General features: G+C 41.8%; 1 protein-coding gene across 1 annotated transcript in view; it reads left to right on the top strand.

Moving 5' to 3' along the window:
* PRRX2 (paired related homeobox 2) overlaps positions 1–3,890 on the top strand; it is a 30,636-nt gene extending 26,746 nt beyond the window's left edge. The window contains exons 3-4 of the mRNA XM_075258919.1: positions 57–232; positions 1,607–3,890. Of these exons, the coding sequence (XP_075115020.1) occupies positions 57–232; positions 1,607–1,757 (327 nt within the window). The 3' untranslated portion in view covers positions 1,758–3,890. The remainder of the gene's footprint in view (positions 1–56; positions 233–1,606) is intronic.
* Positions 3,891–14,177: the final 10,287 nt, after the last annotated feature.

Below are 14,177 nucleotides of genomic sequence, written 5' to 3'. Positions count from 1 at the left end.
GGATTGTTGTGTTCGCACCGCTTATTCCTATAATATATTTCCATGTCTGTGCACAGGTTTGGTTTCAGAATAGGCGAGCCAAGTTCCGTAGGAATGAGAGAGCTATGTTGGCCAGCCGGTCTTCCTCTCTCCTGAAATCATACAGTCAAGACCCCATTGTGGAGCAGCAGATCAGTCCCCGACCAACTAGTCTGGCACCAGAATTCCTGTCTTGGAACTCAAACAGCTACAGGTAATATAACACTGAATTTCATAGATTAAAGTAAGAATATTGGGTACCAAAAAGGCAAAATGTCCTAAAATTGGGTGGCTGGTTTTGTTGAGAAAGATGACTGACTTTTAGTAGGTCCCTTATTTAAAATTAGACATAGAATGAGGTTATCACTGGAGACATCTCACCGACACTTAACTGAAGAGGTCAGAAGATCTCAACAAAAAGCCAAGAACCATAATTCCTTTGGCTGTTGGTGATCTCGAGCTAGGTTATGGGGTTCCCAATGTTCAGCATGCCCTAAATTTGGGTGGTTACTTCTTTCAAGAAAGAGGACTCCCTTTAAGTCTGTTCATTATTTAAAATTAGACATATGGGAAGAGATCATCACTGTAATCATCTCACCAATGCTTAACTGAAGAGGTCAGAAGATTTCAACAAAAAGCCAAGAACCATAATTCTTCTGGCTGGTGGTGATCTCCAACTGGGCTACTGGGTAACAAAAGGAGAAAATGCCCTAAGTTTGGGTGGTTACTTCTTTCAAGAGAGAAGACTTCCTTTAAGTAGGTCCCTTGTTTAAAATTAGACATATTACAGGAGATATCTCACCAACACTTAACTGAAGAGGTCATAAGATCTCAACAAAATGCCAACTATAATGCCTTCAAGAACCTTAAGTCTCATGGTCACTTGTCTCCAACCCAAGACATCTTCTGAGTCCTAATGTGTTTCAAAGAACTGTCACTTTAATGTGACAGGCATGGCCTGTGAAGTAGAAGTGAATTGGTGGCCTTGGCAAAGTCATGAATTGACACTTCTGGGCTCAAATGCTAAATATGTAACCAGTCCACCACCTAGCAGGTAGAATGACACTGTTGTCTTTCCATGTAGCATAGGAGTCTTTGGGCCACCTTCCGTATCAGGGAAGAGTCAGACTGCTACCATGACACCCCCTATAAATATCTCCTGGACAACAGCGACAAGCTCTTGAGTATAATTTTGGATTTAAAAACTGCAAAATAAATGTTGTATAGGTTTTATAAAAACAATTTACATGATAATAAACCTGAAACTTGAATTTTTCATGTTGAATGTCAAAATTGTTAGCGAATTCTCAACTAAGGCTATGTTCACATCTGTGTCAGACATAAAAGTCCTGCGAATACAACTTTTATGTCCGATAAACAAAATAATGGATACCTGACGTAAGACATTATAATCAATGAGGTCTCTCAGGATCTATTGTCTGTCATTAGACAGATCCTTCTTAATGTTTAGTCTATTTTAAGAAGGAGTAAAGCACTGCAGATGTGAACCCAGTCTTATAAAGGTTTTCAAAAAGTTTTACATACTTTGCACATCTGTCTAAAATCTCGTTTCTTTCAATTCCATCAGCGCCAGTTTGCCGCCTTATAACCCAAACACCACCTCTGCTCCCACAACACTGCCTACCCAGGGAGTCAATATGGCCGACAGCATCGCCAGCCTGCGTCTTAAAGCCAAGGAGTTCAGTCTGCACCACAGCCAGGTGTCCACCGTCAACTGAACCCTGGTTAGATAGACAGAAAACTATAACTAAGCCAGCCACGAGGCACAGGGTGTGCTGGACACGCCACATAAGAGCCCATGGCCACCAACGAAAAATGAAGTGGCTCCATTTCCCAGCTCCTGTTACTGCAAGAAGAAACTGTGCTGTATGTGACAATCTGACCGAAGTCCAGAGAATGGCTGCCCATCTGCTCTTGTGTCATATATTTCATGACAGGATTATTCCAAGGCGGGCCACTTCTAAGGTCCAGACATTGACCACGTGGATGAGACTTTTTTTTCATGACTGTAGATATTTTATACTTTAGACATCCTTATCAGTAACCAGAATTTTTACCCATCTTGTTCTACCTTCCTCCTTACTTCTCTGCTATCTGTGCTTTCCCTGTGTCTCCTTGTCATCGGTACGCACTGTATATATGTAGATACATACTGTGCTTTGTAAATATATCATTTTATACAATATTCTGTGACCTTGGGGCAGACGATGTACACGCCTTGGACAGGGAAGATGGCCGAATCTTTCATTTACCCCATTATGATGTCTGTAATCTCACATATTACGATCTTGTATCACGGTCCAATAAAATATTCACAGAACATAGAGGTCATATTTGGATAGACACGGTATATCGGTTTGCCCTGGATAGACACGGTATATTGGTTTGCCCGTGGGGCTACGGTGAACCAAAAAGGAGGCCAATTCCAGTTTTTCCATATCACACTTGCCATGGGTAGGATGTAGCCTTTAAAGGGGGGAGGCAAGATTTAGGACAAGGACACCTTCATGCCCTACAAGGATGGAAACAGGAAGCAGAGTTGAGTGTCTAGATCTAATGTCTGGGGATGAGGTGTGAACCCGGTCATAGTTAATAGATGTCCCACCACCTGAGGAGGCCCTTTTGGGTGGTAGTTTCACAAAATGAGCTCCTTCCAGTCCAGAAAAGGATTGTTTCTGAAAATTCATTGTAAATTCTAGACATCTGGCAAACATGACAGCATCAGAAGTGAGACCCCATTTTGAAGTATAATATGGTACACCCTCTATTTACACACCAATATTAACTTTTACACCACCTCCATTTTTGGGGCAGTATCTGCTCCAAAATCTGCTGCAAAAGTCTTCCTGATGGAAGGTTTTTTTTGTTTTTTTTCACCCTAGCTGATACAGATTTAGTGGAGCCGCTATTATCCATTTTATGGGACCCTGAAGTCCCCATTAGGGTGGGGCAAAAGGATGTATGTGCCGTACGCAAAGTAATGTGTCCCATTATACAGACATCATACGCCACGGTCATGACCAATCGTGGATATGCTACTCTGAATACAAAGCATCCTCCTTCCTGTCCCCCCCACCCCGGGGTTATTCAGTGGCTGTTATTGTAGTCACAATGTTAGTATTATTAGGATTCCTCTCAAAAAATACCCCACAGAAACGTCCATCATGCTGCTTTTTTGAAGCAGCCATCTTAAAGAGGAAGGCTGACTGAGAACCTTTTACCATAAACATACAGAATATACATTTTGGTATACTGTACAGGCAGACATTTTTTCACTAGTACCTAGGAGATTCTGATACTGTAGGTTATACATCTGGGAAGAACTTGTTATATCTGTGAGGCATGAGATACCCTGTTCATGACTGGGTAGGTTTTAGTGCCTCACAATTGCTGGATATATGAATTTTGAATCGTTTTTAAAATGGCTGCCTGTCTTCTTTGAAGGCCTCATGAGGTAAAATGAAAGCAGCCAATCAGAATTCAGCTTTCATACTCTGCCCTGCACTAGAGAAATCAAAGGCACATTCTGATTGGTTGCTAAGGGTAACTAGGAAATAGGACTGCTGGGAGATGTAGTTTTAGGTCAGATGGAAAGACACATATGTTAGATCACTGTTCTTATGAAGTAAAACCTGACAAGAGGGTAGCACATGAAGAGTTAATACTATGAGGGGTTAAGGAGACTTGGGGGCCACACTGTTGGGTATCAGAGCCTTACACTTATACCTGCACTGATACACTGAACTAAAATTCAGAGACGAGTCCTTCGAGGATTATCTAGGCTGGATGTAAACGTTTCCTCTACGAGACATACACGGTTCGCTCGTTGACATGGCATTTAAGATCAGTAAATGGGAATATTCTTATGTTCAGTAAGGGAGCCTTCACACGGAGTATACGCTCCGCTCATTCTGAATGTAAAACTCGTTCAGAATGAGCGCGTAAAAAAAAACCCCAGCTCCCATTGACTTGAATGGGAGCCAGCATATGAGCACTCCCCATTGAAATCAATGGGAGCCTTTTTTCCCTATTGCTTTCAATGTGATACGCGCATGTCGAGTTTTACGTTCAGAATGAGCGGAGCGTATACTCCGTGTGAAGGCTCCCTTACTCACACAGATAAGGTTTTGTTACCGTGTGTCAGTGTGGAATTAGCCTGGGATCCTTGAGGCAGATTTGTACAGACTGAAACTTAGTAACAAATTGCAGCAATGTTAGCAGGACTAGACTTTTATTGCTTAGATCTAAACAGGAAAGTTCCAGCAAGCAGACGTATTGAAAAATATGAACTCTAAGGGTTAGTTCACACGGAGTTCCGCATGTACACATTCCATCACGGCTGACGGGTTCACACGAAGGAAAACGGCACTTTATTTGGCGCTGAATTTTCAGCGCTGAAAAAAGAGCCTCCCATTGATTTCAATGGGTGCTGCTAGCTTTTTTTTCCGCTAGCGAGAAAAAGCTAGCACAACCCATTGAAATCAATGGGAGGCTTTTTTTCAGTGCTGAAAATTCAGCGCCAAATAAAGCGCCATTATCCTCCATGTGAATGGATCCTAAGGAGTCTGTGGGTTTCCATGGGTAACCACTTTTAAAGCAGATTAGCTTTCTGTTTGGGAGGTCTCCAAATGGACCCCCTGAACGGAAACCCAAACACAGGTGTAAACTTAGCGTAAGGGCTAGTTCACATGGGCATAGATGTGGATTACGCAACATAATCCGCCCCCTCACAATAGTGGTCTATGGAGACCACCAGGCAACTTTTTTCCATGAACAGCATGTTCCCGCTCATGGAAAAAAGAAGAGGGCTGCCCTTTCTTCAGGCGAATTCCGTGGCTCGTTGAGCCGTGGCGTCCGCCTCGCAGCAGCAACCTCCGGAGTCAGCCCATTCATTTGAGCCTACTCCAGAGGGAGAAGCCGCGATTGTCGGTAGCCGCAACAGTCGTGGCAGGCGGATTTTGACCCTCGAGTGAACAATGTAAATTCGGAATGGTGTCTGACTTACACTCATTAAATACAGCCAGAATCCCATCAAATTTGCATGTACTGTAAAACACAACATTTCTTACCACGGCCTTTCCACTATGGCCAAAACACTGCGTTTTCACATCATGGTCTCCCTGCTGAAAACAGATTCTAAAGTCAGCTGTCAAAAACTGAACAACGGAACGGTACCATCGTGTAAATATGGCCTTACACAAAATGTATTAGTGAGGTCACCTAATACGTTATCTTGCCCCAATCTTGTTTTTTTTTTGTCTTGTCCAGATTTTGGTAATTGGCACCAAACTTCTGTAAATGGGCTGAGCTGCAATACCAGACACTGCCAGGAGAGAGGAATGGCGCTGTTTCTGAAAAAAAACAACCTCTTAGCTTTAATCACAAGGTTAAATTGCAAATATGTTTATGTATATTCATGTCTTACTATGATGATGTCATTGCCTTATTCACATTTCCTTCACTTTTATTCTCCTCCTTCAAGATGGCGGAAGGTAAAGGGAAACAATCTTGTTTTATTTGGGTACGTTCAAGCACCGCTACATCCATAGCTACATATTCCCCTGTGTAGGTAATGTGATTTTGATTCTGTGTGACCTCAGTTCATACAATAAATAGCTCCTCCACAGGCTGTAACAGGTACTGCACCCCACAACGCACATGGTGACCACGATGAACTAGCTTTTTATGCATAAAATGTGTTTTGTCGTTTGCAAGAACATCTTATTTTATTAAACAGTCAGTATTATGGATCACGCTTGTCTCTTTCTGCATTTTGTCGATTTTTATCTGTCAAGGAAGGTTTCTGTCTTGTGATAATATTACGGAAAATAATAAATTCTTACTTTTCCAAATGACTAAGACGCTTTGGTTGTAGCAAGATATAATTTGATGCAAAATTGATTTTGTGTCACCCACTAGGGGGAGCTTAGGAGTTATACTGTTTTATTATATATTTTTATTTATTTTATGTATACATTTAACTCATAAGCTCCCCTAGTGGCATCTGCAGGAAGAGATTTTTTTATTTATTTAAAGGGATTGTAGCTACATGTGCTATGACATTGCGCCCATTCTTATGAATGTGGACCCTCTAATACATGGTCATAGTAAGTCCTCCAAGGAGGGAGACACTCTTTTCAGTGGTTTTCCAACTGCTGTCTGCAGGATAAACTGGGACAACCCAACATTTTATGAGAACATACCCTTAGGTCGGGGACCCACGGGCCGTAAACGCTGTGATTTGGCGACGGCGGAAACGCCGCAGGAAAAATCGTGGCATTTTACAGTACCTGCACAGTGGATAGGATTCATGCGAATTCCATGCCCACTTTGCGGAAAAAAATCGCAGCGCAGCGCAGTTTTGAAAATCGCAGCATGTCAATTATATCTACAGAAACGCCAGCGGCTTTCCCGTAGATATAATTGTATCAGAAAGTCCGTGGAGGAAAACTCTGTGAACCTTCTGTGAAAAGCGCTGCGAGAAGAACCACAATGTGTTCACACTGCGGTTGTTCCTGCAGCGCTTTAGCGCGATGGTTCCGGCCCCTGGGGCCTTGGCCTTTAAGGGGTTTTCAAAGTTCATCAATTGATGACCTAGCTTTTAAGACCAGCAGAGGTCCAACACCTTGCACCTCAGTGGAGCAGTTGTTTGAAGAGTCTTGTTCATCAGTCAAGTGGCCTGAGGGACTGAGCTGCAATACCAAGTATCACCACTATACAATGTACGGCGCTGTGCTTGGTAAGGAATACCAACACTTGTCCAATAGTCTTGTCGGATAGTTGATCAGTGGGGGTGCTTAGTGTCGGACCCCCTAAGTAGAGACCATCAATATCAGAGTCCTGAGAAACCCCTTTAATTGGCCCTTCAGTAGGTTCCAAACGTCAGTGACATGTATAGGGGCACTCGGTGCTATAAATTGTGATCGTAAAAGGAACATGTTCTAAAAACTGCTGCGGGTAGTGACTGTGTGTAACTTTTTACTGCAATCTGGTACCATTAGCCTGAAGTGAACCCACATCTGTGTGCTTCTTAGCTCATCTGCTATACAAAAGACTTGGTCGCCACCTTGTGTTGAGAAATGCACATTACACCAGTGTTCACATGAATGGTCCCCCGACAATGTGCTTTAGGCTGATTCCCCATGTTGCGGAAACGCAGCGTTTTTTTGTTGCAGTTTTTTGAGCTAAAGCCAGGAGTGGATTGAGCAGAAGGTAGAAGTATAAGAACTTCCTATATATTTCCATTCCTTTTGTAGCTGCTCTTGGCTTTGGCTCAAAAAAACGCAGCAAAATCTACAACAAAAAAAGCTGCATTTCCGCAAGGTGGGGCCTCAGCCTTACATGGAGGCACACTTCTAGTGAGCATTCACTTTTCACTAATATAAATCACTGCACATGAAATGTAGAATGTAGAAAAGACTGCTGCTTCATGGAAACCATAAACAGGCAGGATCAACGAAGTTGTTGGATCTCATAGTCAGGGCCGCCGATAGGGCAGTATTACTGCTACTGGCGTCAGGGGCCCGGCCAAATTGAAAAATGAGGGGGGCCCGGTTTTGGCCCGCCACCGTGTGCCGGGCCCTGGCACCCGCAGCAGTCATTGTGCCCAGTGAGTCCGGACCTGGGGAGCCCTAGTTTCAAACGTGGCCATTGACGTCTGTGATAGAACAGGACGTTGTAGTCCCTGCTCTACATAGGTGTCACTGCATAGAAAACGGCAAAATGACCTGTGAGGGGGCGTGGTTAGTGACGTCATCACAGGTCCTTTGCCGAGGAAGAGAGACTTCAGCCCCAGGACACAGCAGGAGCCTGGGAAGGTGAGGCAAACTTTCATTATTTTTTTTTTAGAAATGAAATGACTGTATTACTGATAAGGGGGTCAGATATTTACTAACAGGGATTAGTTTTAATAACTTCAGGGTAACATAAGGGGAGGGGGGCTATTTATAAGGAGGGTTTATTGTTAATAATATCCCTAGGGGAGCTATTATATAATGATGGGGAGATAGGATATACATACCCCCTTATATAATAGTCCCCATAGACTAGCTCATATATATATATATATATATATATATATATCTATATATATATGTATATATATGGAAAAACTACTATTAATAAGTCTAGGGGGCGTTTGTATAAAAAGAAACTATTCATAATAAATCTGGGAGTGGGAGGGAGTTTATATAGATAGATAGATAGATAGATAGATAGATAGATAGATAGATAGATATGTTATATATATATATATATATATATATATATATATATATATATATATGGACAGAGGAACTATTATTAATAATTAGGAGGATATATTACTTACTAGCTGGGGGAACTATTAGACCCCCTCATTACTAATACTTCCCCCAGCCTTATTAATATTAGTATTAATAAGGAAGTCTGGTGGAACTATTATTTATTACAGGGAACTAATAATAATAAGGCGGGTGGGGAATATTAATAAGGGAGCTATATATAAAAGAAGGGACTATTATTAGGGGGCATTCACACGGAGTTACGCAGCGCTGAATCTGGCACAATAACTCGCGTTAGAATCAGCGCTGCAAAACAGAATCCCATTGAGTCCAATGGGTTCCATTTTAACGCGCGTAACACATTGAAATCAATGGGAGGCCTTTTAACCCATTGCCTTCAATGTGTTACGCGCGTTAAATGGAATCCATTGAACTCAATGGGATTCTGTTTTGCAGCGTTGATTCTAACGCGAGTTATAGTGCAGAATCAGTGCCGTGTTACTCCATGTAAATGCCCCCTTAATAAGGTTATGGGAACTATTAATAATAAGGTCAGCTGGGGAATTATAGTTCATATGGAGGGATTATTATTATTAATGAAGCTGATGAAATTATTATTTATAAGGGGGGCTATTTGTAAGAAGGATCTATTACTTATAATGGGAAGCTATTCCTGATAGAGGAGGGGGTATTATTTATAAAGACAAACTATTATTTCTAAGGGGGAACTATTATTCATAATCGGGAACTATTATTTATAAGGGGGAGCTATAATAACTCATAAGGTGATACTAAAGGTGGTGATTTCTATTGCATATGGGCAAAATGGGTTTTATTAATTTACTACTTTAAAAGGAGTTTTCTAGTCGCAAACTGATTTTTGATACTGATGATCTATCCACAGGACAGGACCTCAGTATGTGATCTGTCGGGTCTGTCTGTTCTAGTGGCCTCCATGTACTGACAGCTTATAGTGGACAGGATGCAGCACTGCTACTATTCAAGTAATAGGAATGGCACAGCAGCGCCATCCTCTGTAAAGTGGTGTTTCTGGGTTTTTCAGCGCCGCTCCTATTACTTGAATAGTAGCGTTGAGGCATCCTGTCCACAAGCAGCATCTGGCACCAGGAAGCTGTTAGTACAGCTGATCTGTGTGGAGTTCGGGTGTCGAACCCTGTCAGATTATATACTGACATTCTGATGAGCCGTTCTGTAGATAGATTATATACTGACATGCCGATGAGTTGTCCTGTAGATAGGTTATCAGTATAAAAGAATCAATTTGGGGCAAGAAAACCCTTTAGTTGATGTGATGTTTATTAGGTTAGAAGTCTGTGTAGTGCTTGGCTATTGTCTTTGATTCACTATGCAATGTAGTGGAGGTTGTCACAGTGTGGAGGTCGTGTACTATCTGGTCCCTGTATAGAGGTGTTGTTGGTCTATACATGATGTGTATTGTTTGGTAATTGTCTGTATAGTGGTAATAATTCTCCCCAGTATAGCGGTACATATATAGCAGTTTCACAACTATATATATCTTTACAATTTTTTTTGTATTCCTGATCTTTTGAGACTATATCAATGCCGCTGGAAGTGCAGCCCTGACTACTGAAATGACTGAATATGATGGTGTTGGTATGTCAGGATATGGGGGCCCCGCTTTTAGTTTTTCCCAGGGCCTCACTTTGTCTAAAACCGGCCCTGGGGCCCGGTTTTGGCCCGCCACCGTGTGCCGGCCCCCTGGCGCCCGCAGCAGTCATTGTGCCCAGTGAGCAGCGCCGAGTTCCAGCTCCTCGCACAGGCGCAGTACTACCCGTATTGAAGCCGGCGAGCGGGTAGTACTGCACCCATGCGAGGAGCTGGAGCTCGGCGCTGCTCACTGGGCACAATGACTGCTGCAGGCGCCAGGGGACATCATTTATAGGTACAGGGGGCAATGTCGCAAAATAAAGTAGTTTTAAAATGGTATGTGTGTGTGTGTGGGGGGGGCCCAGACACTTAGACTGTATGGGGCCCCAAAATTCCTGATGGCGGCCCTGCTCATAGTTATTGCTTGTGATAGCTAGGGGTGCAGAGATAATACAATATTCTAAACAGAACATGTAGCGTTGTAGACCCTTGTTACAGATTTAAGAACACACCTATGTTTAGCAGCTTCCTACTTGCTGATGGTTTCCAGGTAATGAGTCCTTTCTACACGGCACAAGAGCAGCACCCCTTGCAAATCTAAAATGCTGTGTCTAGGAAAACCCCTTTATGACACTATTAGGTGCTTACAGTAATAAACAGAGTTCTTCTTGATGACGGTTTCCATATATCAATGTAGAACTAAATGACAAGTAGTGAGAATATTCTTCTCAAATGTCAGATTTTATGGCTACATTGATGATGTGAAGCTTCTTTTTACATCATATATATTGGGTGGCTACATCCACTATTGGGTGGACAGTAAGAGGCAGGTTTCTTTTCTCAACAGGATCCTACTTACTGACAGTTTCCAAGCACCAATGCTATAATAAATGACAAGCAGTGAGGCTATTTTTACAGATGCTGGATTTTATAACTTTATTGATGATTTGAAGCATCTTTTTACAATGTAAATTAGGTTTTTCCTCTGGCATACATCAGGAGGATGGTTTATTTTCTAAACAGAGTCCTGCTTGCTAACAGTTTCCATGTACCAATGTAAAAGAAACCTATTGAGTGTATTCTTCTCAGATGCCAGATGTGATGACTATGTTGATTATGTAAAGCTTCTTTTTACATTGTATATTTTGTTTTCTATTGGGTGGATACTTAGAGGCGGGTTTCTTTACTAAACATGCTCCAGCTTATTGACAGTTTCCAAGCACCAGTGCTATAGTAAACAACAAACAGTGTGAATATTTTTTTTACATATGCCAGATTGGATGGCTAAATTTCTTTTTACATTGCACATACTGTATGTTTTCTCCAGGTGAACATTACAAATCAGGTTTGTTTACTAAACAGAGTACTGCATATTGACAGTTTCCAAGTACCAATGTGAAAGAAAATGACAAGTAGCAAGGATATTTTTCTCATATACCAGATTTGATTATTACATTACTTAAACTTAATTTATACAATGTATATAATGTCTTTTCTCAAATGGGATGTGGCTTTCTGGTGATTGGAGGTGGGTTTCTTTACTAAACAGGGTCCTGCTTTCTGACGGTTTCCAAGTACTAACGTGACTGTAAATGATAAGTAATAGGTTCAGTTTCACATGACTATGCTATTGATGTATAGTTTATTTTTATAATGTATATGATGATTACTCCAAGGTGAACATTAGAAGGTGGGTTTTATCTCTAAACAGAGTCCTGCTTGCTGACGGTTTCCAAGTACAAATGTGAAAGTACATAACAAGTAGTGAATATATTTGTCACAGATGCCGGATTTGATGTCTATCTTGATGATGTGAAGCTTCTTTTCACAATATACAAGATGTTTTCTATCGGGCGGACACTAGGAGGCGGATTTCTTTGCTCTTTATAGGCTATAATACATCTGTCGTCTGCCATTTCTCTGCCTTTTCTTCTTTTAATGGTTTCTGCTCGTAACACAAGTCGCTGTTATTTTTTTTTCTTTTCTACATTTGGTGGCATGAAGGGTCCTGTTACCTAAAGTGAGTCTTGTAAAAGCTGGAAAGACAGGAATAGCTGAGCCAGGGTCTAGACGAAGACTCATGGATGTCTTTCAACAACACACGTAATCCAGCAGACGTCACTGGAAATCCCAGAGAGACAAAGAGACATTACTAAGACCCATCAAAAGGCAAGGGGTTAAATTTAAATGGGTTGAAGGTCCAGGCCCAGATAACCGCGGCAAGCATCGTCTCCAACATAGAATACATTAAAGGCATTTTTAAGAGGAGGAAAGTGAATGCAAGTGCCATAGAGAGAATTAACACCAGGGGCCCGGGAAGGGGGTGGCGGGCTCTTCTGCCAACAAATCGTACCCCAGGGTCCGAAGAATAATATTTCTGAGCACAACGTTGCACTCTCTCACTTATATATATATATATAGCTTTTATTTATTTTGGTGTGTCACACATCACAACCAAAGCTTCACATTATAAACGCCGCTCCGGTTTTCCTCTACAGGTCAGCTATGGATGGGCTCAGTACAGTATGTGATGACAATATGGCCGTATATAGAAAAATTCCAAGGGGCCACCCCAACCTTCATTGGGTATAAAGATGAAAGCAAACCTGGAGGGGGTGTAATGGAATAATGTCAAGCCAAATTTTCTTCGTATTACTGATTCCTTTGCACATCCCCTTTAAGACTAAGCTCAAGCAGGAATGTTTCATTACAATTATTGTGATGTAATGAGTTACGGTTATATTTGTAAGGGGCAGAGTTAGTACAAACCTTAGCCAATCAGATTACAGAAATGATTGCAGCGAAGGATAAGTGATGTTGATTGTGTTGAAGGAAGTGACCAATCCACCCTAGCCATACATAAGATGGTTGAACACTTGGATAGCTAATCTCCTAGTCCTCTGTGTATATGGAGCGCATTAGTGAGGGATTAGTGGCCGATAGCCATCTCTGACAATTTGCTAATCTTAGGCCAGGGCCCCATGTTGTGAATACGCTGCATTTTATATTACCTGTAAAGTGAATAGGATTCTGGCTAATCCAACCCACACATTGCAGAGAAAAATCTACAAGGAAAAGCTGGTGTTTTCCACAGCTTTTTTTTTTTTTTTTTTTTGCAGTGATACGCTCCGTGGGGCCTTATGCTTGGTTCACACATCAGTATGCCATCCGTCAGTTTGAATTCAGTTTGAGACTAAAAACGGACTGATGCACATACTGATTGTATACGGACACCTAGAGGACAGATAAGGGGATCAAAAGTAGCAATTGTAAACAGAGTAGAGATAAGGACATATAATAAATGTCCTTATCTCTACTCTGTTTACAATTCCAGCCACAGTAATATTATCATACTGCCCTATACTGTACAGTGCCAAGACAACATTGCTATATCCAGACACCATATAGTGCCCAAATAGTATGCCAAATCTAAATAATACTCCCAAAAAGTGCCCAGATAATACTGCCATATAGTTCCCAAATACTGTCATGTCGTACCCACATAATACTGCCATATAGGTCCCGCAAAATACTGACATATAGTTCCCTTATAAAACTGCCACATAGTTCCTAAATAATACTACAATATGGTTCCCACATAATGTTAGCATAGAGTTCCCACATAATACCACCATATAGCATCCACATGATATTGTCATATAGTTCCCACTAAATACTGCCACATAGTTCTTACATAATACTGTGTGAGAGAGTGAAGGGTGTTGTCTGGGAAGACAAGTATACTCCAGCCAGGCACCTAAGGGGTGTATGGTGAGACCCACACCAGGGAGGTCAGCTGACTAATCAGACTGTAATAACAGTCTGTGTGTGAGGACCAGCAGGGTGGCACCACACTGACAGAGCTGACCTATCCAGACCGGACCTCCAAAGCTGGTACTGTGCCACCCGTTGTTGTTGCCAAGGTCGGAGACTGGTAGCCAGTCTCCTGTATAGTCAGGGAACAGTTTCCTTACGTTTAAGTTAGTTTCTCAGCCGAGAAGGGTTTTGTTTAGTTTATCCTGCGGCTTTGCAAAAGCAGTGTATGCGCTATATGTGAATAAAGCCTGAACCTGTGTGCAATCCAGTGTCTGTGTCCCTGTTTCCTACACTGCTACAAGCATCTACCTGAGCGATTCCCCACAACTGCTATATAGTTCCTTTATAATATTGTCATGGTCCTCCAGCAGCACAGAGCATTTCAGGAGATAGGTAATGAAGTTTACTGGTATTTTCCAGCATAGTTATGAT

The sequence above is a fragment of the Leptodactylus fuscus genome, chromosome 11, assembly GCF_031893055.1.
Source record: "Leptodactylus fuscus isolate aLepFus1 chromosome 11, aLepFus1.hap2, whole genome shotgun sequence".
Taxonomy (NCBI): domain Eukaryota; kingdom Metazoa; phylum Chordata; class Amphibia; order Anura; family Leptodactylidae; genus Leptodactylus; species Leptodactylus fuscus.
This window is presented reverse-complemented; position numbering and strand designations above follow the sequence as displayed.